This window comes from Bubalus bubalis, chromosome 4 (genome assembly GCF_019923935.1).
Source record: "Bubalus bubalis isolate 160015118507 breed Murrah chromosome 4, NDDB_SH_1, whole genome shotgun sequence".
Taxonomy (NCBI): domain Eukaryota; kingdom Metazoa; phylum Chordata; class Mammalia; order Artiodactyla; family Bovidae; genus Bubalus; species Bubalus bubalis.
The window spans coordinates 97,473,980-97,493,832 of NC_059160.1; the positions used below are offsets into that span (position 1 = coordinate 97,473,980).

General features: G+C 33.9%; 1 protein-coding gene across 5 annotated transcripts in view; it reads left to right on the top strand.

The window, feature by feature from the left end:
- Window positions 1-19,853, top strand: part of EEA1 (early endosome antigen 1) — a 220,141-nt gene that overhangs the window by 135,652 nt on the left and 64,636 nt on the right. For 4 of the 5 annotated variants that reach the window (XM_044941831.1, XM_044941832.1, XM_006053789.4 and 1 more), the window contains 8 exons: window positions 4,131-4,255; window positions 8,381-8,435; window positions 8,527-8,592; window positions 10,293-10,332; window positions 11,218-11,331; window positions 11,964-12,085; window positions 13,487-13,642; window positions 19,713-19,829. In XM_044941831.1, coding sequence (XP_044797766.1) covers window positions 4,131-4,255; window positions 8,381-8,435; window positions 8,527-8,592; window positions 10,293-10,332; window positions 11,218-11,331; window positions 11,964-12,085; window positions 13,487-13,642; window positions 19,713-19,829 — 795 coding nt within the window. Of the gene's footprint in view, window positions 1-4,130; window positions 4,256-7,688; window positions 7,933-8,380; window positions 8,436-8,526; window positions 8,593-10,292; window positions 10,333-11,217; window positions 11,332-11,963; window positions 12,086-13,486; window positions 13,643-19,712; window positions 19,830-19,853 lie in introns of those variants that run through there. The other variant, XM_006053791.3, reaches the window with a different exon arrangement.

Below are 19,853 nucleotides of genomic sequence, written 5' to 3' on the forward strand. Positions count from 1 at the left end.
TCCGTAAAATACATAAAAGTTTAAGCTTATTGTTGCATAAATTTTGCCATGAAATTTGAAATATAAAGTGAATGTTTTTTATTTCAACATTTGTAAGTTATATCTTTATTGTATAGTTAATGTTTTATTAATGAATGTATTAAAATGCTTTCAATTAAGATGCTTTACTCTTAAAGTAAAAGAGGACCTTGCATGTGAACTGTTACTGTCTTTACTTGGGAAAATACACAGCATTATATACAGCAGATCCAGAATCTGGATCTACCTCTGTTTCAGTCTTTTCCCCAGACCTGTTGGAAGTTACAGAATGGTACACACTTGTCATTAATAGTGGCTCACTCAAATGTTGCCCTGTAGTGTGTGAGGCTGGTGTGAATCGAAGGCTGGGAGTGGGAACCAGTGATGGGAAGTGTTGCCCATTTTTAGGCTGGAAAAACTTTTTCAGATGATCTTGATATACTTCCTTTGAAAAGCATGACAGTATTCTAAAAACAAACATAGCTTTTAAAAAATTTCTTTTACAAATCTTATAAAAGAAGGAAACTTTATTTATCATGAAAGATAAAAAATCAGACTTTTTGCTATGGTAGTGATGTGTAAGAAAATGATCTCACCAAACCTTCACTTACTTAACATATTAATGGGGTACCTCTAATGTGCCAGGTATTTTGGTAGGTAAAGGAAATAAAAGGTAAAGAAGATATGATCTCTATGCCAGGGAGTTTTTATTGTAGATATTTGCAAAAAGAGTGTAATGTATGATTCAACTCGAGGGGAACCGCAGAAAAACTTGAGGGGGGAGCAACTAAACCAGACACTCTCTAGTGTGGTAGGAAAATGAGTACATATAGGCAGACACCAGTTAAACTGCAGAAGCAATGCGACCAGAGAGGCATGAAGGATTCATGGAACTCTGCTTAGTATGTTACCAGTTGTCTTTCTTCCAGAGCATACGGGTTAATTTTTCTTTATGGGTTAGCCAGAATCAAAAGTGACTGTTCTACCTATGTGTCACTTAAGTAAGAACTTTCCTTTTAACTGAAAGAATACTTGATGTAATAGGGTATCATAAATATCAAGTTAAGCTAAGTTCTTTGCTACAGTAGATTTGAGAAAGGATTAGAGACAACTGAAAACTAAGAGTAAGGAATTTAATGCTTTTAATCTTAAGTCAGCTGTGTGTGTGTGTGAGCGAGAGAGACAGGGAGAGAGTTGGCGAGATGTTTGGAATGATTAAGGGAAATAAATACAGCTGGCTATTTTAGTGTTTTATTGTTGCTGTTTTACTGTTTCTAAGTTATCTAGCAACCTCAATTCCCATGAAATTTAGAAAAAATAAATAGAGGAGTTTCTTAATATCCAGAATTAGTATCACAAAGTCCATGAACTAAAGATCATGCACTTTATTCACAGGACATCTTTCAGATACTCATTCTGAGTTTATTTTATGTACTTTATTTTAAGTGAGTGATGTGGTTTTAATAAACTTTTCCCCCTTAATCTAGCCTTCCCATCCATGTCAGGCTAGGATTGCTAGAAATACTATGTCAATAAGTTTTAAAAATAATTGTTGAAAGATGAACAGGGTGTAAGAAAGACTATAAAATGTGGGTACAGGAATTAGAGACTTGCCAAAATTAATACAGTGGAAGGCACCCATTCAGTGATTAGTATTTATGCTCTGGAACATTAAGCAAAGGTTTAATATCATCAGATTAAGAAGGTGAGGAAGTACACATATGTATTCTAGAATTATTTTTATCAGAAATGTCCTAAAATTGAAGATTTATTTAAACATGCCATGTCTAATCACATGGAAAACTCACTTAGATGGAATATTTCTACAGCTAAATATTTATTACTGAATTTCTAAAATTTCTCTTTAGGGATGAATCAGTTCTTTCTAGAGTATTAACCTGGTAATATTTAGAAGCGTTAAGAAAGTATGACATACCTTCATGTGATCATTAGCTTTCTGGCATCTTTAAGTATCTAGAGACAAAACCTGGAAGTAAAGACAATAGTCAGAAAGCCAAAACTGTGAAGATTAAATAATATAATTGGGGCGTGGATTCCCTGAAGAACAGTATAATTTGCCTTTTAGTTACTAGCAAAAGCTGAGACACAGAAGAAATGCCAGGCTAAATATTACAGGGGTTTATGTGCTGTGGCATTAAAAGCATGTTAACTAAGTGTGGTACTTTAGTTACTGGGCAGAAGTTATAAGAATGCCCAAGAAAGCCTAATATAGAACCATTATTAAACATGGTGGTAGATAACAGATGGCTTTCAAACAGGAGTGTAACACCAGCTAGATTAACGCACTAGCTGAGGCCATTCATTCATTCAGAAGACAGTGCCGAGCATCACGTATCTCTGGATGCTAACGGCGTTATTCTGATGTTTAAAGGCACATCCTCAGTACCCAGGCTTTGCTTGTTTTAGGTGTTCCACAGGAGATTATGCTTTCAATCCCCTGGAACAGTGCCCCTGCCCTTCACTCTGGTTCTGTGAGCAGAACATACCTTTGTTTTCCAAATACAGCATGATTATGTTTTATACCTCTTCTATACCTTTGTTCATGCTTCTCTATTTGCTTAGAGTGCCTTTATTTTCTGACAAGTAAATTCCTATTTAGATCTATTTCTAGTGACTCATATAGACATATGTCAACATATATACATACACACATATGTATGTGTGTCTGTGGATTTGGGGGGCAGTATTAACTGCTTAATAGGCAGATTTGGATACTTCTCTTGTATTCCTATAGTTCTTTATATATACTTCTGTCATACCATTGTCTGATAATGTCATCCTTATTGAGCCTTAAATCTGCCATATAATGTGAATAAGTGATGTGAGGGTATGTTATTTGTACAGCACCCACAAAGGAGCAGAAGTAATATGTTTATGTTTCGTTTCTGTGTGTCTGGAATATTTATTACTTAGTCTGTCCCTTGGAAGGTCTTATAATCTGCAAGCTGTTAAGCTTTTCTGTTTGGTTTTTTTCCTGCCAAGTTATGCCCTGCCAGGTTCATTTGTATTTCATTAAATAGATACACAGAGTAGAAAGTATATGGTTATGTTCAAAGTACTATACTAGTCACTAGGGAAACATAGATTAGCGTTGCTGTGTTGTATTATTTGCTGTTGTTGTTCAGTCTCTTGAGTCGTGTCCCACTGTTTTGCAACCCCATGGCTTGTAGCCCACCAGGCTCCTCTGTCCATGGGATTTCCCAGGCAAGAGTTCTGGAATGAGTTGCCATTTCCTTCTCCAGAGGGATCTTCCTGACACAGGGGTCAAAGCCATATCTCTTGCATTAGCATTCAGGTTCTTTATCACTGAGCCAGTCACGTGGGAAGCCTGATGGTAATGCTGGAGGAAAAAAGCAATATATGCAGGGGTGTAAAATGTGAGACACCATGGTGTGTGCAGGGAAACATAGGTACTTTAGTATAGCTGAAGCATGTTGTATAGAGTAAAAGTGTCCTGAGATTCTACTGGATGGGTCATTGGGGGACTACAAATGCAGGACCTTATATGCCATACCATATAATAAGTTTTTAAGATTTTATAGGACTGTTTATTAACTTTAAGGTTTTATAGTGTTAATCTTAGGAAGGGATTTACTGATTAGAATACTTTTCAACCATTGTACATACTCTGTGGTAATTACAGGTAATTTATATTACCTTTTTTTCTCAATGATCAGAATGCTTCATGTTCTTAGTTTTTTGGTTATCATTCCTGTGCAGTAGATTGTAGCAGATATTGTTTTACTCTGGGGGATATTTAGAGAGATGGAGGATCTGATGGCATGTCTTCTCAGCTCGACTTCTAGATTAGAACTAACTTCTCAGATTAGAATTCTGTACTATAGCCATTAATTTATTCAACCTAAAAGACGGTTATAAGGGTCTTAAAAAATATTTTGTAAGCTGCAGCCAGGATAGGCAGTGATGTGTCTTTGCACAATACCAGAATTTAGACTTTGCACTGTAAATTACAATTTACTTAATGGCATTATTGGTATGAATGTTACATTTGACTATATTTCATAACATAGGAATGGCTATTTTGCAATACAAAATACTGTTTTGAAACTTTTTTCTACCTCTTTGTGTAGGGTTTCATATGTCCGCAGTGTATGAAATCTCTTGGATCTGCTGATGAACTTTTCAAACACTATGAGGCAGTCCATGATGCTGGTAATGACTCAAGTCATGGAGGAGAAGCTTTGGCTCTGAAGCGGTACAGTATAATAGCTTTGAAGTGTAATGTAACAGATGAATGCACGTGATATCACTCTTTAATCATGAATACTTAGTTCTTGAAGAGTACTGTTTTTATATTTTTTGATTTAAATCTACCTTCATTTACCATAGTTTTGATCTTTTATTGTTATAATTTATTCAGTCCTTGATCAATAACCAGCTATACCAACGTCTGTAGCATGTTTCAGAGGTTATATTTTTAATAAAGATTGTGATTTTTTAAAAGGTTAGAGTATATTTAGCATATTCTGCTTATTAAAGAATGATACGCTTTCTTTAAAAATTTGTCTTTTGTATTCACCAACATAACAGCAAACAAAACACATTCTGCCTCTTAGCAATTTTACCTGACCATTTTAACAATTAAACGAAAATATAATTACGTAGAATAGGATTCAACAGTTAACTTTGCTTTTCTTCTTTTGGTGAGAACTTTTGTCTTAAATTCCCACTAAGGAAGAAAGCTTGATTTTATTCTGTTGCTGATTTGTTGCTAAGTTGTGTCCTGACTTTGCTAGTACATGGACTGCAGCACTCTAGGCTTTCCTGCTGCTGCTAAGTCGCATCAGTCATGTCTGACTCTGTGCGACTCCGTAGACGGCAGCCCACCAGGCTCCCCCATCCCTATCCTTCACTATCTCCCGGATTCTCATGTCTGTTGAGTTGGTGATGCTATCTAACCATCTCATCCTCTGCCTTCAGTCCTCCTGCCCCCAATCTTTCCTAGCATCAGGGTCTTTTCCAGTGAGTTGGCTCTTTGCATCAGGTGGCCAAAGTATTGGAGCTTCAGCATCAGTCCTGCTAATGAATATTCAGGTTTGATTTCTTTAGAATTGACTGGTTGGATCTCCTTGCAGTCCAAGGGACTCTCGAGAGTCATCTCCAGCACTATGATTAGAAAGCATCAATTATTCAGCTCTCAGCCCTCTTTATGGTCCAACTCTCATATCTGTACGTAACTACTGGAAAAACCATAGCTTTATCTACACGGACCTTTGTTGGCAAAGTGATGTCTCTGCTTTTTAAATATGCTGTCTAGGTTTGTCATAGTTTTGCTTCCAAGGAGCAAGTGTCTTTTAATTTTGTGGCTGCAGTTACTGTCCACAGTGATTTGGAGCCCACGAAAATAAAATGTGTCAGTGTTTCCACTTTTTCCCCATCTATTTGTCATAAAGTGATGGGACCAGATACCATGATCTTTGTTTTTTGAATGTTCAGTTTTAAGCCATCCTTTTCACTCTCCTCTTTTGCCCTCATTAAGAGGCTCTTTAGTTTCTCTTCGCTTTCTGCCATTAGGGTGGTATCATCTGCATATCTGAGGTTGTTGATGTTTCTCCTGGCAGTCTTGATTCCAGCTTGTGATTCATCCTGCCTGGCATTTCACATGATGTACTCTGCATATAAGTCAAGTAAGCAGGGTGACAGTGTACAACCTTGACATACTCTTTCCCAGTTTTGAACCAGTCCCTTTTCCCATGTCTGGTTCTAACTGTTGCTTCATGACCTGCATACAGGTTTCTCAGCAGGCAGGTAAGGTGGTCTGGTATTCCCATCTCCTTAAGAATTTTCCAGTTTATTGTGATTTGCACAAAGGCTTTAGCATTGTCAATGAGGCCGATGTTTTTCTGGAATTCTCTTGCTTTCTCGTGATCCAATGAATGTTGGCAATATAAACTCTGGTTCCTCTGCCTTATCTGAATCTAGCTTGTACATCTGGAAGTTCTTGGTTCACATGCTTTTGAAGCCTAGCTTGGAGAATTTTGAGCATTACTTTGCTAGCATGTGAAATGAGCGCAATTGTCTGATAGTTTGAATAATCTTTGGCATTGCCCTTCTTTTCTATTGGGATGATAACTGACCTTTTCCAGTCCTATGGCCACTGTTGAGTTTTCCAGATTTGCTGGCATATTGAGTACAGTGCTTTAACAGGATCATCCTTTAGGATTTGAAATAGCTCAGCTGGAATTCCATCACCTCCACTAGTTTTGTTTATAGTTATGCTTCCTAAAGCCCACTTTACTTCATACTCCAGGGTATCTGGCTCTAGGTGAGTGATCACACCATCATGGTTATCTGGGTCATTAAGATCTTTTTTGTTTAGAATAGTACAGAAAGATAGTCTCTGCATATATACAATATGCTTATATCTGTGTACATATAAAGAAATGTATAAATGTATATAATTACATAAAAGAGCAGTTCTACATTGTCGTATACCTTTTGTTTCTGTCTGTATCTATGGATTGTTTCTGATCATTGAAGATAGTTATCTTACTCTTTTTAATGACTGCATGGAATTTTACCATTTTCCTGTTGACAAGCATTCAGGCTATTTCCAGTATTTTGTACATAGAAATGTTGTGGTGGTATATGTCTTTGTGGACATATTGTTTGCATGTGTTTAAATATATCTGGAAGATATATTTCCAGAAATGGGATTTCTGGATAAAGTTTTCCTTTAAAATTTTGATAGATGCTTCCTAATTTTCTTTTGTCAATATTCTAGACTGTTCAATCTGTTAAATGTTTCAGAAGATTTTTTTTTGCTAGACAAATTACTTTCAAAAATTTATTAAGTGGCACTTTTTGAGAGATTAATTGGAGTAACTTAGTGCATCCAATTAGAAGTTGAATTAAAATTATCTTCCTTGCAATTTCATTCAATTTAATATGAGCCATTCCTACATATTGTTATTAATCTGTTTCTTCATTGTTTTGTTTTATACATGGAGTTGGAATATTAATAAAGAGTAGGGAAAACTTAAAACCTATACGCACATTTTCATACACATGTTAAGACCAAGGTATCTCCAGTTAGCCTGTGGTTTCTCCGCATCAGATGAGTTCACAGGACCACATGGGGGGAGAGAGGGAAGGATGGGGACACACACATGCAACAGAGAAATGAAAACTAATGGAAGTGTCATAAAAGGCAAATTTTAAGAGACAAAAAAGCAGGAATATATTATCTAGTTTTACTTTTGTATTCAGAGATTAAAGATGACACCTTAAAGTTTATCTCCATCATGAAGTGCTTCTAGGTAGAAGTGATCACTATCTTTATGCTTCTGTTTTCGTTTCTATTGTAGAACTAATGGCCTGTTACTCTGTATGTGTTTTCTTCCCCCATTAAACAGAATGACTTGAGAGTCTGGCATAGACAAGTTCTGTTGAATGATGCATTCTTTATGTATGAATGGCTTTGAAAGGTAGAGGTTCCTTTTCTACTGGTAACCGTGTTTCACAGATGAAGCTGACTTTGTTTCTTTACTCTGTCTTCACTCCCATCCTAGAGAATAATTTTCCTACAGTATGTCCCATTATGTTTTCCTTTCTGATATGCTTGTGCTGATGTGGACTTGGTCTTCTGCATCGTTAGAGCTGATCCTGTTCTTTTCCTTTTGTACTAGAATCAGTGCACATGAGTATTCCCAATCAGCTCATTTCAGTCTTCTACCGTGGCAATCATTGGAGTGGCATGGAGCAAGGAGAGTCCCTTTTTCTGCTGTTTACAATCCAAGAGGATAAGATATGTTCTTCATATCTAGAAGAATAATTGCAAATGTGTTTTCTCATGGAATGTCTTCTGCATAAGGGCTTCGAGTTGTCTGCTCAACCATTGTTGGTCAGACTATTAGATGAGGGGAACAGAAGGTGAGGTTTTGACAGGAAAGAGCATTTCAGACTCAGGAAACAGCAAGGAGCCAGCTTTGCTACAGCTAAGTGAATAAGGGTGCGAGTGGTAAGGTAGGGATTAGACTGTGCAGATTTTTATAGTCCTTGTTAATGGCTTTAGATTCTATACTAACTGCAGTGGGAAGCTGTTGATGCTTGTTGCTGGTAAATGAACGGGAGACCTTTTGCTTTTGTCTCAGTACTTGACAGTCAGTTTTATTGTTTCCATGATAAAAGTGTTCTTCCACTGATAGACAGTATGCTTAGGAATAAAATTATTTTCCCAAGGACTGTATATATGCCACTATATATCAAATCTATAGAATTTTTTTAAGAATTGGGAAAACTAGAATATTAATATATATTCACTAGCCATGATTGTTAAAGCAAATTAACCATTAATTCCTTTTTTCCAATTTATGTTTAGAGATGATATAACACTACTCAGACAAGAGGTCCAAGACCTACAGGCTTCACTTAAGGTAAAATAAAAATGATTATACTTGTTTATTTTCAGTGTCAGATAAATAAAACCTTTTAAAATTTTCTGATTAAAACCTTTTCTTTCCTTAGGAAGAAAAATGGTACTCAGAAGAATTAAAGAAAGAATTAGAAAAATTTCAAGGGCTACAGCAACAAGTAATTGCTTTTAAATACTCAAAGTGTGTTATTAGTTGTTCATTGTCATTGCTTTAAATTAAGTATAATGCTTTTTTGTAAACAAGTGGCATGATATGAATAGCTTCCTAATTGTTTCTCTGTGCTTGTTAGCCTACATATGTATCCTTTGAAATTCTAATGAGTATAAACCAATATAACCAATATATGGAAAGCTCAGATATAACTCCTTAAAAGTGCTCCATTAAGAATCATTTACCTCTGGGACTTCCCTCAAGTGATTAAAAACTCTGCAGTTCCACTGCAGAGGGTGCAGGTTAAATTTGTGGTCAGGGAACTAAGATCCCACATGCTACAGTGCGGCCAAAAGGATCATTTACCTATGGATTTTTTTTTTTATACCAGGCCACATTATTCTTATTTTCTGACAATATACGTAAGTGGTTAAAAAATGTAGGTTCAAACAATCATGAAGCACTTCAAAGCACTTGTGTTTGTGACAAATTGGAAATCACTAAAATGTCTATTAATAGGGAAAGAACTATTATTAACTGCTTATAGTTTATATTAGTGGTGATTATTTGAAAGCATGGGAAAACTGTTGTATTCATGTTAGATTTTAAAAAACAAATATTGTGTCTTTGTACACAGATGCATACCTACCATACAACTTTAACTTCATAAAAATTATACAGAAAAGAACAAGAAAATCACTGTAGTATCCAAAGTGGTTATTTTGAGTGATTTCATTTGATATCTCAGATTCATTGTATATAATGTTCTTTAATGTATTTTCTAAAAAAAGCTTTAACAAATTATGATTTTTATAGTAAAGTTATTTTGACTTTTATATGAACATACATAAAAAATCATAGAATGATGACTTTTACCAAATATATATATAGTTTTCATTTCTGTGAATAAAAATGACATCCTTTAACAATAGCTTTAATACTTTTATAAAATAATTAGTGATCCCTCTGCACACTTAGCACATTAAGATAGCACATGACATCTTAGCACATGACTCCCAGTTGTCTTTGCCTTTTTATCTTTTTCCCAAAAGTTGTCATTTGGACTAGAACAGAAAAATAAATGGATAACAAGATACCAGTCTTATTACTACTCAGCTTCTATAATTGAGGATGCATTAAAGAGGGTTTTAGTAATCTAAAATACTTATAGTTCACTTACTCATGTTTTAGGTAGATGCCATTAACAATCAAACATGTGCTGTATTAATATTATTTTCTGTACTTGAAAACACAGGAAGTTGTTTACTACATTTGAGATGACTATTTTAACTTTAAAATAGGGACTTCCCAAATGGCACCAGTGGTAAAGAACCTAACTGCCGCAGCAGGAGACAGACATGGGTTGGTAAATCCCAGTAGGAGGGCATGGCAACCCATTCCATTATATTAACTTATGTTATTACTGAATTTATGGAATTTAAGATGCCATCTTGGCAAAGTTCATGAAAATTTACTATGTTAACAAATTCTTAGAGGCAGTGAGCTACAGTTAAATCATTATGCCAGACAGCCTAGTGGTATCTTAGAGATCTAGAAGTATGTGAGCAGGCCAAGATTTGGTTTTCATCGAAATCTTGCCACTTACGTGACAGAATCTATTTCAGAGATTGTTTTTCACATTGACAATTGTAACAATATAGTCTTTTCCTTTTAATACATTTGTTTATATTTTTTGTTTTCATTGAGGAGTCCAAATCTGATGGATTAGTGGCTGATTCATCAGCAGGTAACTTAAAGCTTTTATTTTTTCATTTTTCTTCTTTCTTATCCCTTTTTTACTTCTTTGTTTTCCTCTGATGCCTGCTACATGGATTTTGTTTTATGGTTTTACTTCATGGCACTGAAACAGTGAAGTTATCAGTCATTCTAGGTTGAGAGTGTTTATTACCTGTGAACTTTATAATTTAATCAGTTATTGAAATCTTAATCTTATTATATAGTTCATTATATTCTGAAGTTACCCACTTTCAAAATATTACATTAATACGGTGGTTAATGAAAATTTAGATCTATATTAAACATTGATGTACTTTGTTTCCTCTTGAAATTAAAAAATGAGATTAGCATCTTTGTAATGGACTTTAACTGGAGGAATGCTCAATGAATAATAACAATTATATTTTGAGATTAGCTGTTGTATTTAGTGTCTCTTTGAAGTTTCTTTATGAGAATGAAGTAGTAAGAATTGACTGCATATTTTAATTGATTATTTTATTTAAGACCTTGATTATTCTTAAAACATTTCTAATTTCAAAACATTTCATCAGAGGCACAAAATATATTCTTTTTTGGTCAGTTGACAGATACAGAAAAAGATGAAATTAGAATAATCTTTAAACAAATATTTATAAATATTTTAGGTATGATTGCTAAATATTTCTTTCATTTGCTTTACGTGTTTGTAAACTTTGATTTGGGCCTTAAATGTGTTGGCTATGATTAATTCTTTTATTTTTTTTTGAGATCTGATTAATTCTTAAAATGTGAAGATATTCTGCTTGTAATTGACTTGTAGATCATGTTGATTGTTTTTAACTCCTACAATGATTATAAGTAATAACAGTTTAGGAAATGTAATTCACATTGTATTTGAATAACTATTTTTCTGTAGAACTACAGTCTTTGGAACAACAATTAGAAGAAGCCCAAACAGAAAATTTTAATATTAAACAAATGAAAGATTTGTTTGAACAGAAAGCAGCCCAACTTGCTACTGAAATTGCAGGTAAATTAAATCAGAATTATTTTTATCCAATAAATCAGTCTCATTACCTTTTTGCCATTGTATATTCTATAGATAAACAGTGTATCTTATTAGTGTGATAAAGCATTTGTTATAAACTATCGTGGTGATTGCTGGCATTAATGATAACAGAGTTGCTGTGTAAGTTATTTTATTTGTTCTCCTACCTCCTCCCTTTGAAGAACTGATTTTCCCTGTAAAATTCTTCTTGAATTTTAGAGAAGATGGTTTCTTTTGAGGTATGGTTAAAGATTGACAAGTAACATTTTGAAGAGGTTAAATAAGATGGTATAGATTTAATTGGTCATGCTAGCAATTGAATGTAATTTTTTCAGCTACATACATGCTTTTAGGTGAAATTTAGGTAACAATATTATGTGATTGAGTATACATTAAAATGCTAATTTAGTAATCAAGTAGATTTTATGTAGACAAAGACATTTGATCATTTAAATTTATCACTGAATATCATCAGAAGTATAATTTTATTGTGTACATCAAAGGAATGTGAATTTGAATTAGAGTAGTATTTAGATAGGCACTGGATATACAAGAATGTATAACTTATCTTCTCTAGAGTTAATGTCATGTCATTTATGTAACTTCTTAATTAGATATAAAGTCAAAATATGATGAAGAAAGGAGTCTTAGAGAAGCTGCTGAACAGCAAGTGACACATCTAACAGAAGAATTAAACAAAGAAGCAGCTGTGATTCAAGATCTAAAGACTGAACTGGTAATTCAGGAACCATTTATTAGAATGTACCTTATTTGAAATTGATAAATGAAATACATATGCTGATGAAACATTTTTAAAAGTATAGTTTGAATAGAATGGAGGAAATAAAAATTCCCTGTAGTTTTACTACCTACATATATGTGTGTGTGTGTGTATGTGTACACTATATATGATTTTTAAAATAAGAATGGAATTTTATGATACATTATTTATGGCATGAACATTTTTATTGTTTTTGTTTTAATGTCACCTGTCGTTTTTGGTAGTTTCCATATCTGCATCTCTGATCTTACCTTGAACTTTAGTTTTATAAATCCATCTAGGACACTTCTAAAAGGAGAAGAGGGCAGCAGAGGGTGAGATGGTTAAATGGCATTACTGACTCACTGAATATGAATCTGAGCAAACTCTGGGAAATAGTGAAGGACAGGGAAACCTGGTGGGCTGCTGCCCATGGGGTCATAAAGAGTTGAACACAACTTCGTGACTAAACAACAACAACAACAAGGGCACTCCTAATTGCATTTCCAGCTTTCATTTCAAATTCAACAAGTATAACATCAAGTCATCATATTTCTGTCATTAATACCATATGTTTTTAACCCTCTCCCCAGGCTTAACTATCTTGGATCTGTCCTTGCTTCCTTTCTGTCCTTTATTTACCACTCAGTAAACATATGAATGTGTAAATCAGTTAGATTCAATCTGCAGCAAACCCTGCTGCTGCTGCTGCTAAGTCGCTTCAGTCGTGTCCGACTCTGTGCGACCCCATAGACGGCAGCCCACCAGGCTCCCCTGTCCCTGGGACCCTCCAGGCAAGAACACTGTAGTGGGTTGCCATTTTTTTCTCCAATGCATGAAAGTGAAAAGTGAAAGTGAAGTTGCTTAGCTGTGTGCGACCCCCAGCGACCCCATGGACTGCAGCCCACCAGGCTCCTCTGTCCATGTGATTCTCCAAGCACGAGTACCGGAGTGGGGTGCCATTGCCTTCTCTATGCTTATATCTGCTCCTTCATTTTATTACCAGTTTCATAGGATAAAAAAATGAAGGGATTTAGCATTAACAAGAGATTGTTATTATAAGTGGGTGTAGTTTGTGAAGGAAAGGAAAGCAGTTAAAGCACTAAGGATAATTGTGTATTTGCTATTTTGTACCTTGAGTGGTAATACTGTTAAATATGAGAGAAAGCTCTTATTTGGCTCTATGAAAAAAGGATAAAGATTGTTGGGGGAGAACATCTGTGTTTGATGTTTGGAATCTAGTAATTGATGTTAAAAGATTTTTTTTATTTCTTAGTAAAACTATTTAAAAAATATGTGTTATTTAAAAATGTGTGTTCACTAAATAGTTTCACTGTTTTTTTTTTTGTTTTTTAATTAAAATATGTTGCTTCACAGCTTCAGAGACCTGGAATAGAAGATGTTGCTGTATTAAAGAAAGAACTGGTCCAAGTTCAAACACTAATGGATAACATGACCTTGGAACGTGAGAGAGAATCTGAAAAACTCAAAGATGAGTGCAAAAAGTTACAAACAGAATATACTAACTCAGAGGTAATGAAGTTTAGTGCACTTAAATAAGACTGATGTTAACTTATTTAATGTGCATTGTTGAGTGAAGCCAGCATTTTTCTGAGTGACTCAAACACTACTTGCCTTTCTTTCATCTGGTCTCAATAATATCTGTATATAGTCAATATGGGCTGATAATATTTTATCTTTGCTTTATGAAGTTGGACACTTAGAGAAGAATGTTTGCATAAAGGAGCATTACTCTGTTTAATAAATAATGTATACTGTAGAGAAATTATATTTAAATTTGCTCCAGATTAATAAGTAGTAATTTATTTCAATTTGGTAGGGGTAAAGGAAGTACGATTTTGTTTTCTTCATTTGTATTACTTATGTTGCTTAGAAAAAATATTTAAGACTTATTATCTATTAGACTTGGTTTTTATTTATCAATTATTCAGTTATGTGGTTGAAGGAAGTCTTAAAAATCTTGTAGTCTAACCCTCCATCCAGGAATTCCCTTCATAGGTCTCTGATAAGTGATCTGCAACTCTTGCTATGTGTTGTAGGGGTTGTATATTTCTTCCTAAGTCAGCCATTCCATTGAGTTGGCATTTGTTTCCCTATAATTTACATGTACTTGTTCCAGACCCAGAATAAATTGTTCTTTTCCACATGAAATATTTGATGACTGTTCATATTTACTCTGAATTTTCTTCTCTTTTAGGATAAACATTCTCAGCTCTTCTATTTATTACATGACTTTTATCTGTCAGTCCCTTATATAATTGTCAGCATATGACAAGTTCTAGGATATGTAGTAAATATATTTGCTTAAAAATGCTAGCATTTGTCTTTCTTACTGTATCATAGGTATTTTTATTATAACTACTACTGTGTATAGTTCTTAAGCTCCCTTGTTTGATATCAGATCAGATCAGTCGCTCAGTCGTGTCCGACTCTTTGCGACCCCATGAATCGCAGCACGCCAGGCCTCCCTGTCCATCACCAACTCCCGGAGTTCACTCAGACTCTAGTCCATCGAGTCAGTGATGCCATCCAGCCATCTCATCCTCTGTCGTCCCCTTCTCCTCCTGCCCCCAATCCCTGTGTTTTTCATGTTTTTGGTCTAAAAAGTTAAGTTATAGTGACATTTCAACTTGCATCTCAGATTTTTTCAGCTGATTATCTAAAAGCCACTATTCATAATTATTAATGAATTATGGAGTACAAATATTATAGATAATCCGTATCTTCCTTTTATCACTTTCTCCTATGTCTTATCATTGGAGGATTGGTGAAGGTTTATGGTACAACACACATAGGCATGTGAGTCTTTGTAATGGTTAACATTTCAGACTTTTAAGTTGATGAACTTCAGGTGCAGATTTCCCAAACATGATCTTTGTAGCCCAGTAATAAAAGTCCCACAAATTTTGAAAAAATTTTAGGGAGTTCATGAACTTATCAAAGCCAATAAGAATCTCCTAATGTGTAATCTAGGAGAGGCTGAATCAAAGAAGTTTCATGGGAAAAAAATCCCATTCAAATGCTAGGTTAGAAATTTCTTTTAACCCTGTAAGTATTAAGTTTATTTTATATTTAAGGAATCTGGGCTTCAATGAGATTAAATAACTTGTTCAAGTTCATGCACCTAATGTAAAGAACTCAAATCTGTCTTGAAGCTCAGGTCTTTCTGTATCATGTCGTTTTCCATTTTCGGTGGTCTGGTGATTGTGTTAGAAGTAAATTTGTGTTATTAATCATAACCTAATACTTACTGTTATTACTTTTTGCATTTTGACATATTGTATATTTGTATTGAGTATAACTTAAAATACTTTTGAGTTGTGTCCCATACCATTTCCATTGAAAAAGTGACTGTCTAAATATTCCATCTCATTTGTTTTTTACTGTATTTTTAGCTTCTACTTACTCCTTAGTATATGGTGTGTATTTTATTAAAATTCAGTTTTATTTATTCTCAGTTATGTGTGTTAGTGAATTATATAAGCTAAAGAACTAAAAGAAAAAAATATTTTATGTATTACTGCTTTTCTGAACCTAAACATTGACGTCAGAAATAAAACAGTAAAAAGAATTAAAGAAGCTAAAAATGCAGTGATTTGTTTCGTATTTCTAGTTAAGGTTCAAGATACATAATCTGATATACATTGTTAAGTATGTTCCATTCCTTTCATTAAAAATATAACCTATGAATTCCTTGTCATTTTAAAAATCTGTTTTTAAAAGCATATGGAAAAATAACTCATTCTAAAGCATTTAAAAGTATTTTTAAATAATTAACTTTTCTTTACATCAGAAATTAAGGTTAATAAAAGTATTATTCCTATAAATCTGCATTATTGAAAAATGTCAGAGCTGTAAAACTAACTTATACTTGGTTTGTCTTTAATGGAAATGATTTTTGACGAATTTTATTTATATTCCAAATATCTTCATTTGAATCCCAATTTTTAAAACTAAAAAGGTTATAAAGAGATGGAATAAATACTACATTCATTCAGGGTTATTAAAGAGAGCATTTAAATATCTTTTAAAGATTTGCTAGTGTAAGAGATTAGATTTAGAAGTGTGTTTGTACTTTTTATTGTATGTTCAATGTGTACTTTTGTCAGTTTTGTTTTCCATGTTTCATCCATCATTTTATTTTATTTTTTCTGCTTTCTAATGGAGATGCTTAAATTTGAGGTAATGTCTTTTTGGAAGGCTTTTAATATTAGTACTGTTTTTAATATAGTACCTTCTAGCACCATATGGCAATTTTGTGTTTTAAGACAATCTCAAACTTCAAATATATGCTCCTTTTTGTTTTATTAATCAAGCCAAATTTTAACCATCTTTAAAATGATTATTTACTAAAAGTATTTGGCCATTAGGACAATAATTATAATCCTAAAGCACTAGCAGGAAGTTTGAAATATCTTTCCTTAATTATTTTGTAATTTGAAATTCTGAAATGCACATTATTTTATAGGGTCTTATATATCTGTTTCCATGTGCGGAGATACTTTGCAAGTATCTGTTAACTTCTAGGAGAATCATTCCTCTCTTTAGTGAGTATTTTTTGAATGCCTGAGTGAAAGCAGCTAGTATACATGTGGGGAATAGAACAGTGAATAAGATACAGTGCCTGCTGTCATAAAGCCTATATTCCTTTTGGAAGCCGAACAGTGTGAAATAAACCAGCTCGCAGTAGGACGTCAGCTAATCCTGAGTGCTACGAAGAAAAACAAAGCAGGATATGGGCAGTAGTGGGGCTGGCAATAATGTGGATCAGTTTTAGGTAGGATGATCAGGGAAAGGTATCCTCAAAGAGGATACATGGGAGAATGAAGTAAGCAAGAAGAGTGAAGACCTGGGAACAGCATTCCCAGGAGGAAGGAGAGCAAGTGCTGAAGCCTTCTGGGCACAGATGAGCTTGTCTTGTTAACTAGTGAGGACTATCTGTGGCTTGCAGAACCTTCCTTTTGAATTTCACCTAAAGTGGTATCTCAATAGTGAGTGTATTTCCTTAGAAATTTTGTCTTTCTTCAATCTTAATTTTTTAAAAATAGAGCTATAATACATGATGATTGTAAAAAGTTAAAATGACTCAATGTACAGTAGAGAGGGAAAGCTTCCTGTAATTCATTCCTCTTTCTCCTCTTCCCCGTAACTAAAATTTATCTTTAGGTGTATATTTTTCTTGCATCTTTTTTTCCCTTGAGTAAACTAAAAAGTTTTAAGTGCTTGCTTTTATATTTTTAAAAATTCAAGTAAAAAAAAATACATATTTAGTGTACAACAGATACATTATAAGATATAACAAATAATTTTGGATACATTTGCTTCACATTTTCTTTGTTTCTTTTGCATGTTGGAATTCAGCAGAATAGATACTGGATATATGTTATACATGGTTAATCTTATAATCTTTAATGTGGATTCATGGTATTTTAATGAAATATACTCAAAATTTGCATTTTAGTACATACTTGTTATGTTTGAAAAACTCTAGTAATTCCTTTGATAAGATAGAGATTTAAATATAATTTTTCTTGTGATAAATGATTAAAGCATAGTAATTTAAAGTAGCTGGATTGTTCCTGTTATATTAATTAACATCCATAATGTTGTTCAGTTCAGTTCAGTCGCTCAGTCGTGTCCAACTCTTTGCAACCCCATGAATTGCAGCACGCCAGGCCTCCCTGTCCATCACCAACTCCCAGGGTTCACCCAAACTCATGTCCATTGAGTCGGGGATGCCATCCAGCCATCTCATCCTCTGTCGTCCCCTTCTCCTCCTGCCCTCAATCTTTCCCAGCATCAGAGTCTTTTCCAATGAGTCAACTCTTCGCATCAGGTAGCCAAAGTATTGGCATTTCGGCTTCAATCAGTCCTTCCAATGAATACCCAGGACTGATCTCCTTTAGGATGGACTGGTTGGATCTCCTTGCAGTCCAAGGGATTCTCAAGAGTCTTCTCCAACACCACAGTTCAAAAGCATCAATTCTTCGGTGCTAAGCCTTCTTTATAGTCCAACTCACATCCATACATGACCACTGGAAAAACTATAGCCTTGACTAGATGGACCTTTGTTGGCAAAGTAATGTCTCTGCTTTTTAATATTCTGTCTAAGTTGTCGCAACTTTTCTTCCAAGGAGTTAATAGAGAATAAATCTAAGATTCAAAGTTGTTAGCCATAGCAAGTTGAAGTAAACTCCTAATACATTTCAAGGTTACACAGTCCGTTTAAGATAGGGCATTAAGATACACTTTAAGTTGAACACAGTTGAAAATACATAAATATTTAAACATTTCCTTTTTTGAAATATGTTTTATATACATGTTTTCCTTAAAAGGTCAGGCCATGAACTTATCTCAGACATGTTGCCATTACCAAAAATATTTTTGAAATCTCTTTTTGTTGACCTCAAACCAGTTTGGAAAACACTCAAAACACTGTTTTCAGTTGTTTGTGGTTATTAAAATAAGCCCAAATGTTTGATTGTTCAGTTAGGTTACCTTGTTTACTAGTTTTGTTTCTAAAACTTTATACCTTCACCCATTTACAGTGGATTTGATCTTATTACAGTGAGAATCCTTGAAACAACAACAAAAATATGCCTCAAATTCTAGAGCAGAAGATCACCTGGCATTAATTAGTGGCTTTCTTAGATTTTTTTCCTTGAAAGTACTCATTTGTAATATACAGTATAGGTAATGCTGATGTGGTTATTTAGAAAAAGGAAATTTATTGTATTCATATATAAAATTTATTTACTAATGAAGAATATAGACAATGAAGATAATTGTAACATTAAGAATGTACAAAGTAAACCTGATAAGCAATATTAGAAATACAGAGGTCTCTTATTAACATCACTTTCAGGAAACCAAGTCGCCTGCTCTCTAGTGGTTGAAGCTTTCATATATAATAAGTTTGTATTTCCAGGTTCTTTGGTTATCTTTCTCTTACCTTATTAAATGATTAAGCCATTGTTTTAATAATAGACATTAATTTTCACTTAAAAAATGTTAAACACATTAAAGCAAATTGCCCAGCTATTATCCATGATCGTAGATCTAGGTTAATGAAACTATATGTAACTCCTGTTTGATAGCTGTTTGGCCAAATACTTTTCTATTACAGTAAAAGTAAAAAAATGATTAGTCACCTTCAAAGGTAATTCTGTGTTGGTTGTTTGCATTTAACATGATTTTGAAATGTGCTATAGAAGTTGAGAGAAAATGTAGGTATAACCTGCATATCTTTTTTAAATTCAGAAGGATTAAATTATAGAATTTAAAGCCAGTAAGTTCAAGTTTGCATTTTGCTGTTTCAGACGCATAAAATAGGATGCCAACTTTTCATTTCATGTATTATTAAATAATGAAGTTGTAAAGTTTGGGATACATTTTGAAAACTAATTTTCAGCCCAGAAAAGACGTGGGGAATCAGTAGGGGTAGTAAAATAAAAAGAATCAAGTTGAAATTTCTAAGAGTTATTAAAGTTTAATGACAACAAAAATCTATGTAATCTTAAAACCTTTGAATACTTCCGTTTCCCTTTTTATTTTAGTTTTCTCAATTTTTTTTCCTTTCTAGGCCGTAATAAGCCAGCTGAGGAGTGAACTTGCCAAAGGCCCCCAGGAAGTTGCTGTGTATGTGCAGGAACTACAAAAACTTAAAAGTTCAGTTAATGAATTAACACAAAAAAATCAGGTGAGAATTTAAAAGCTATGCATA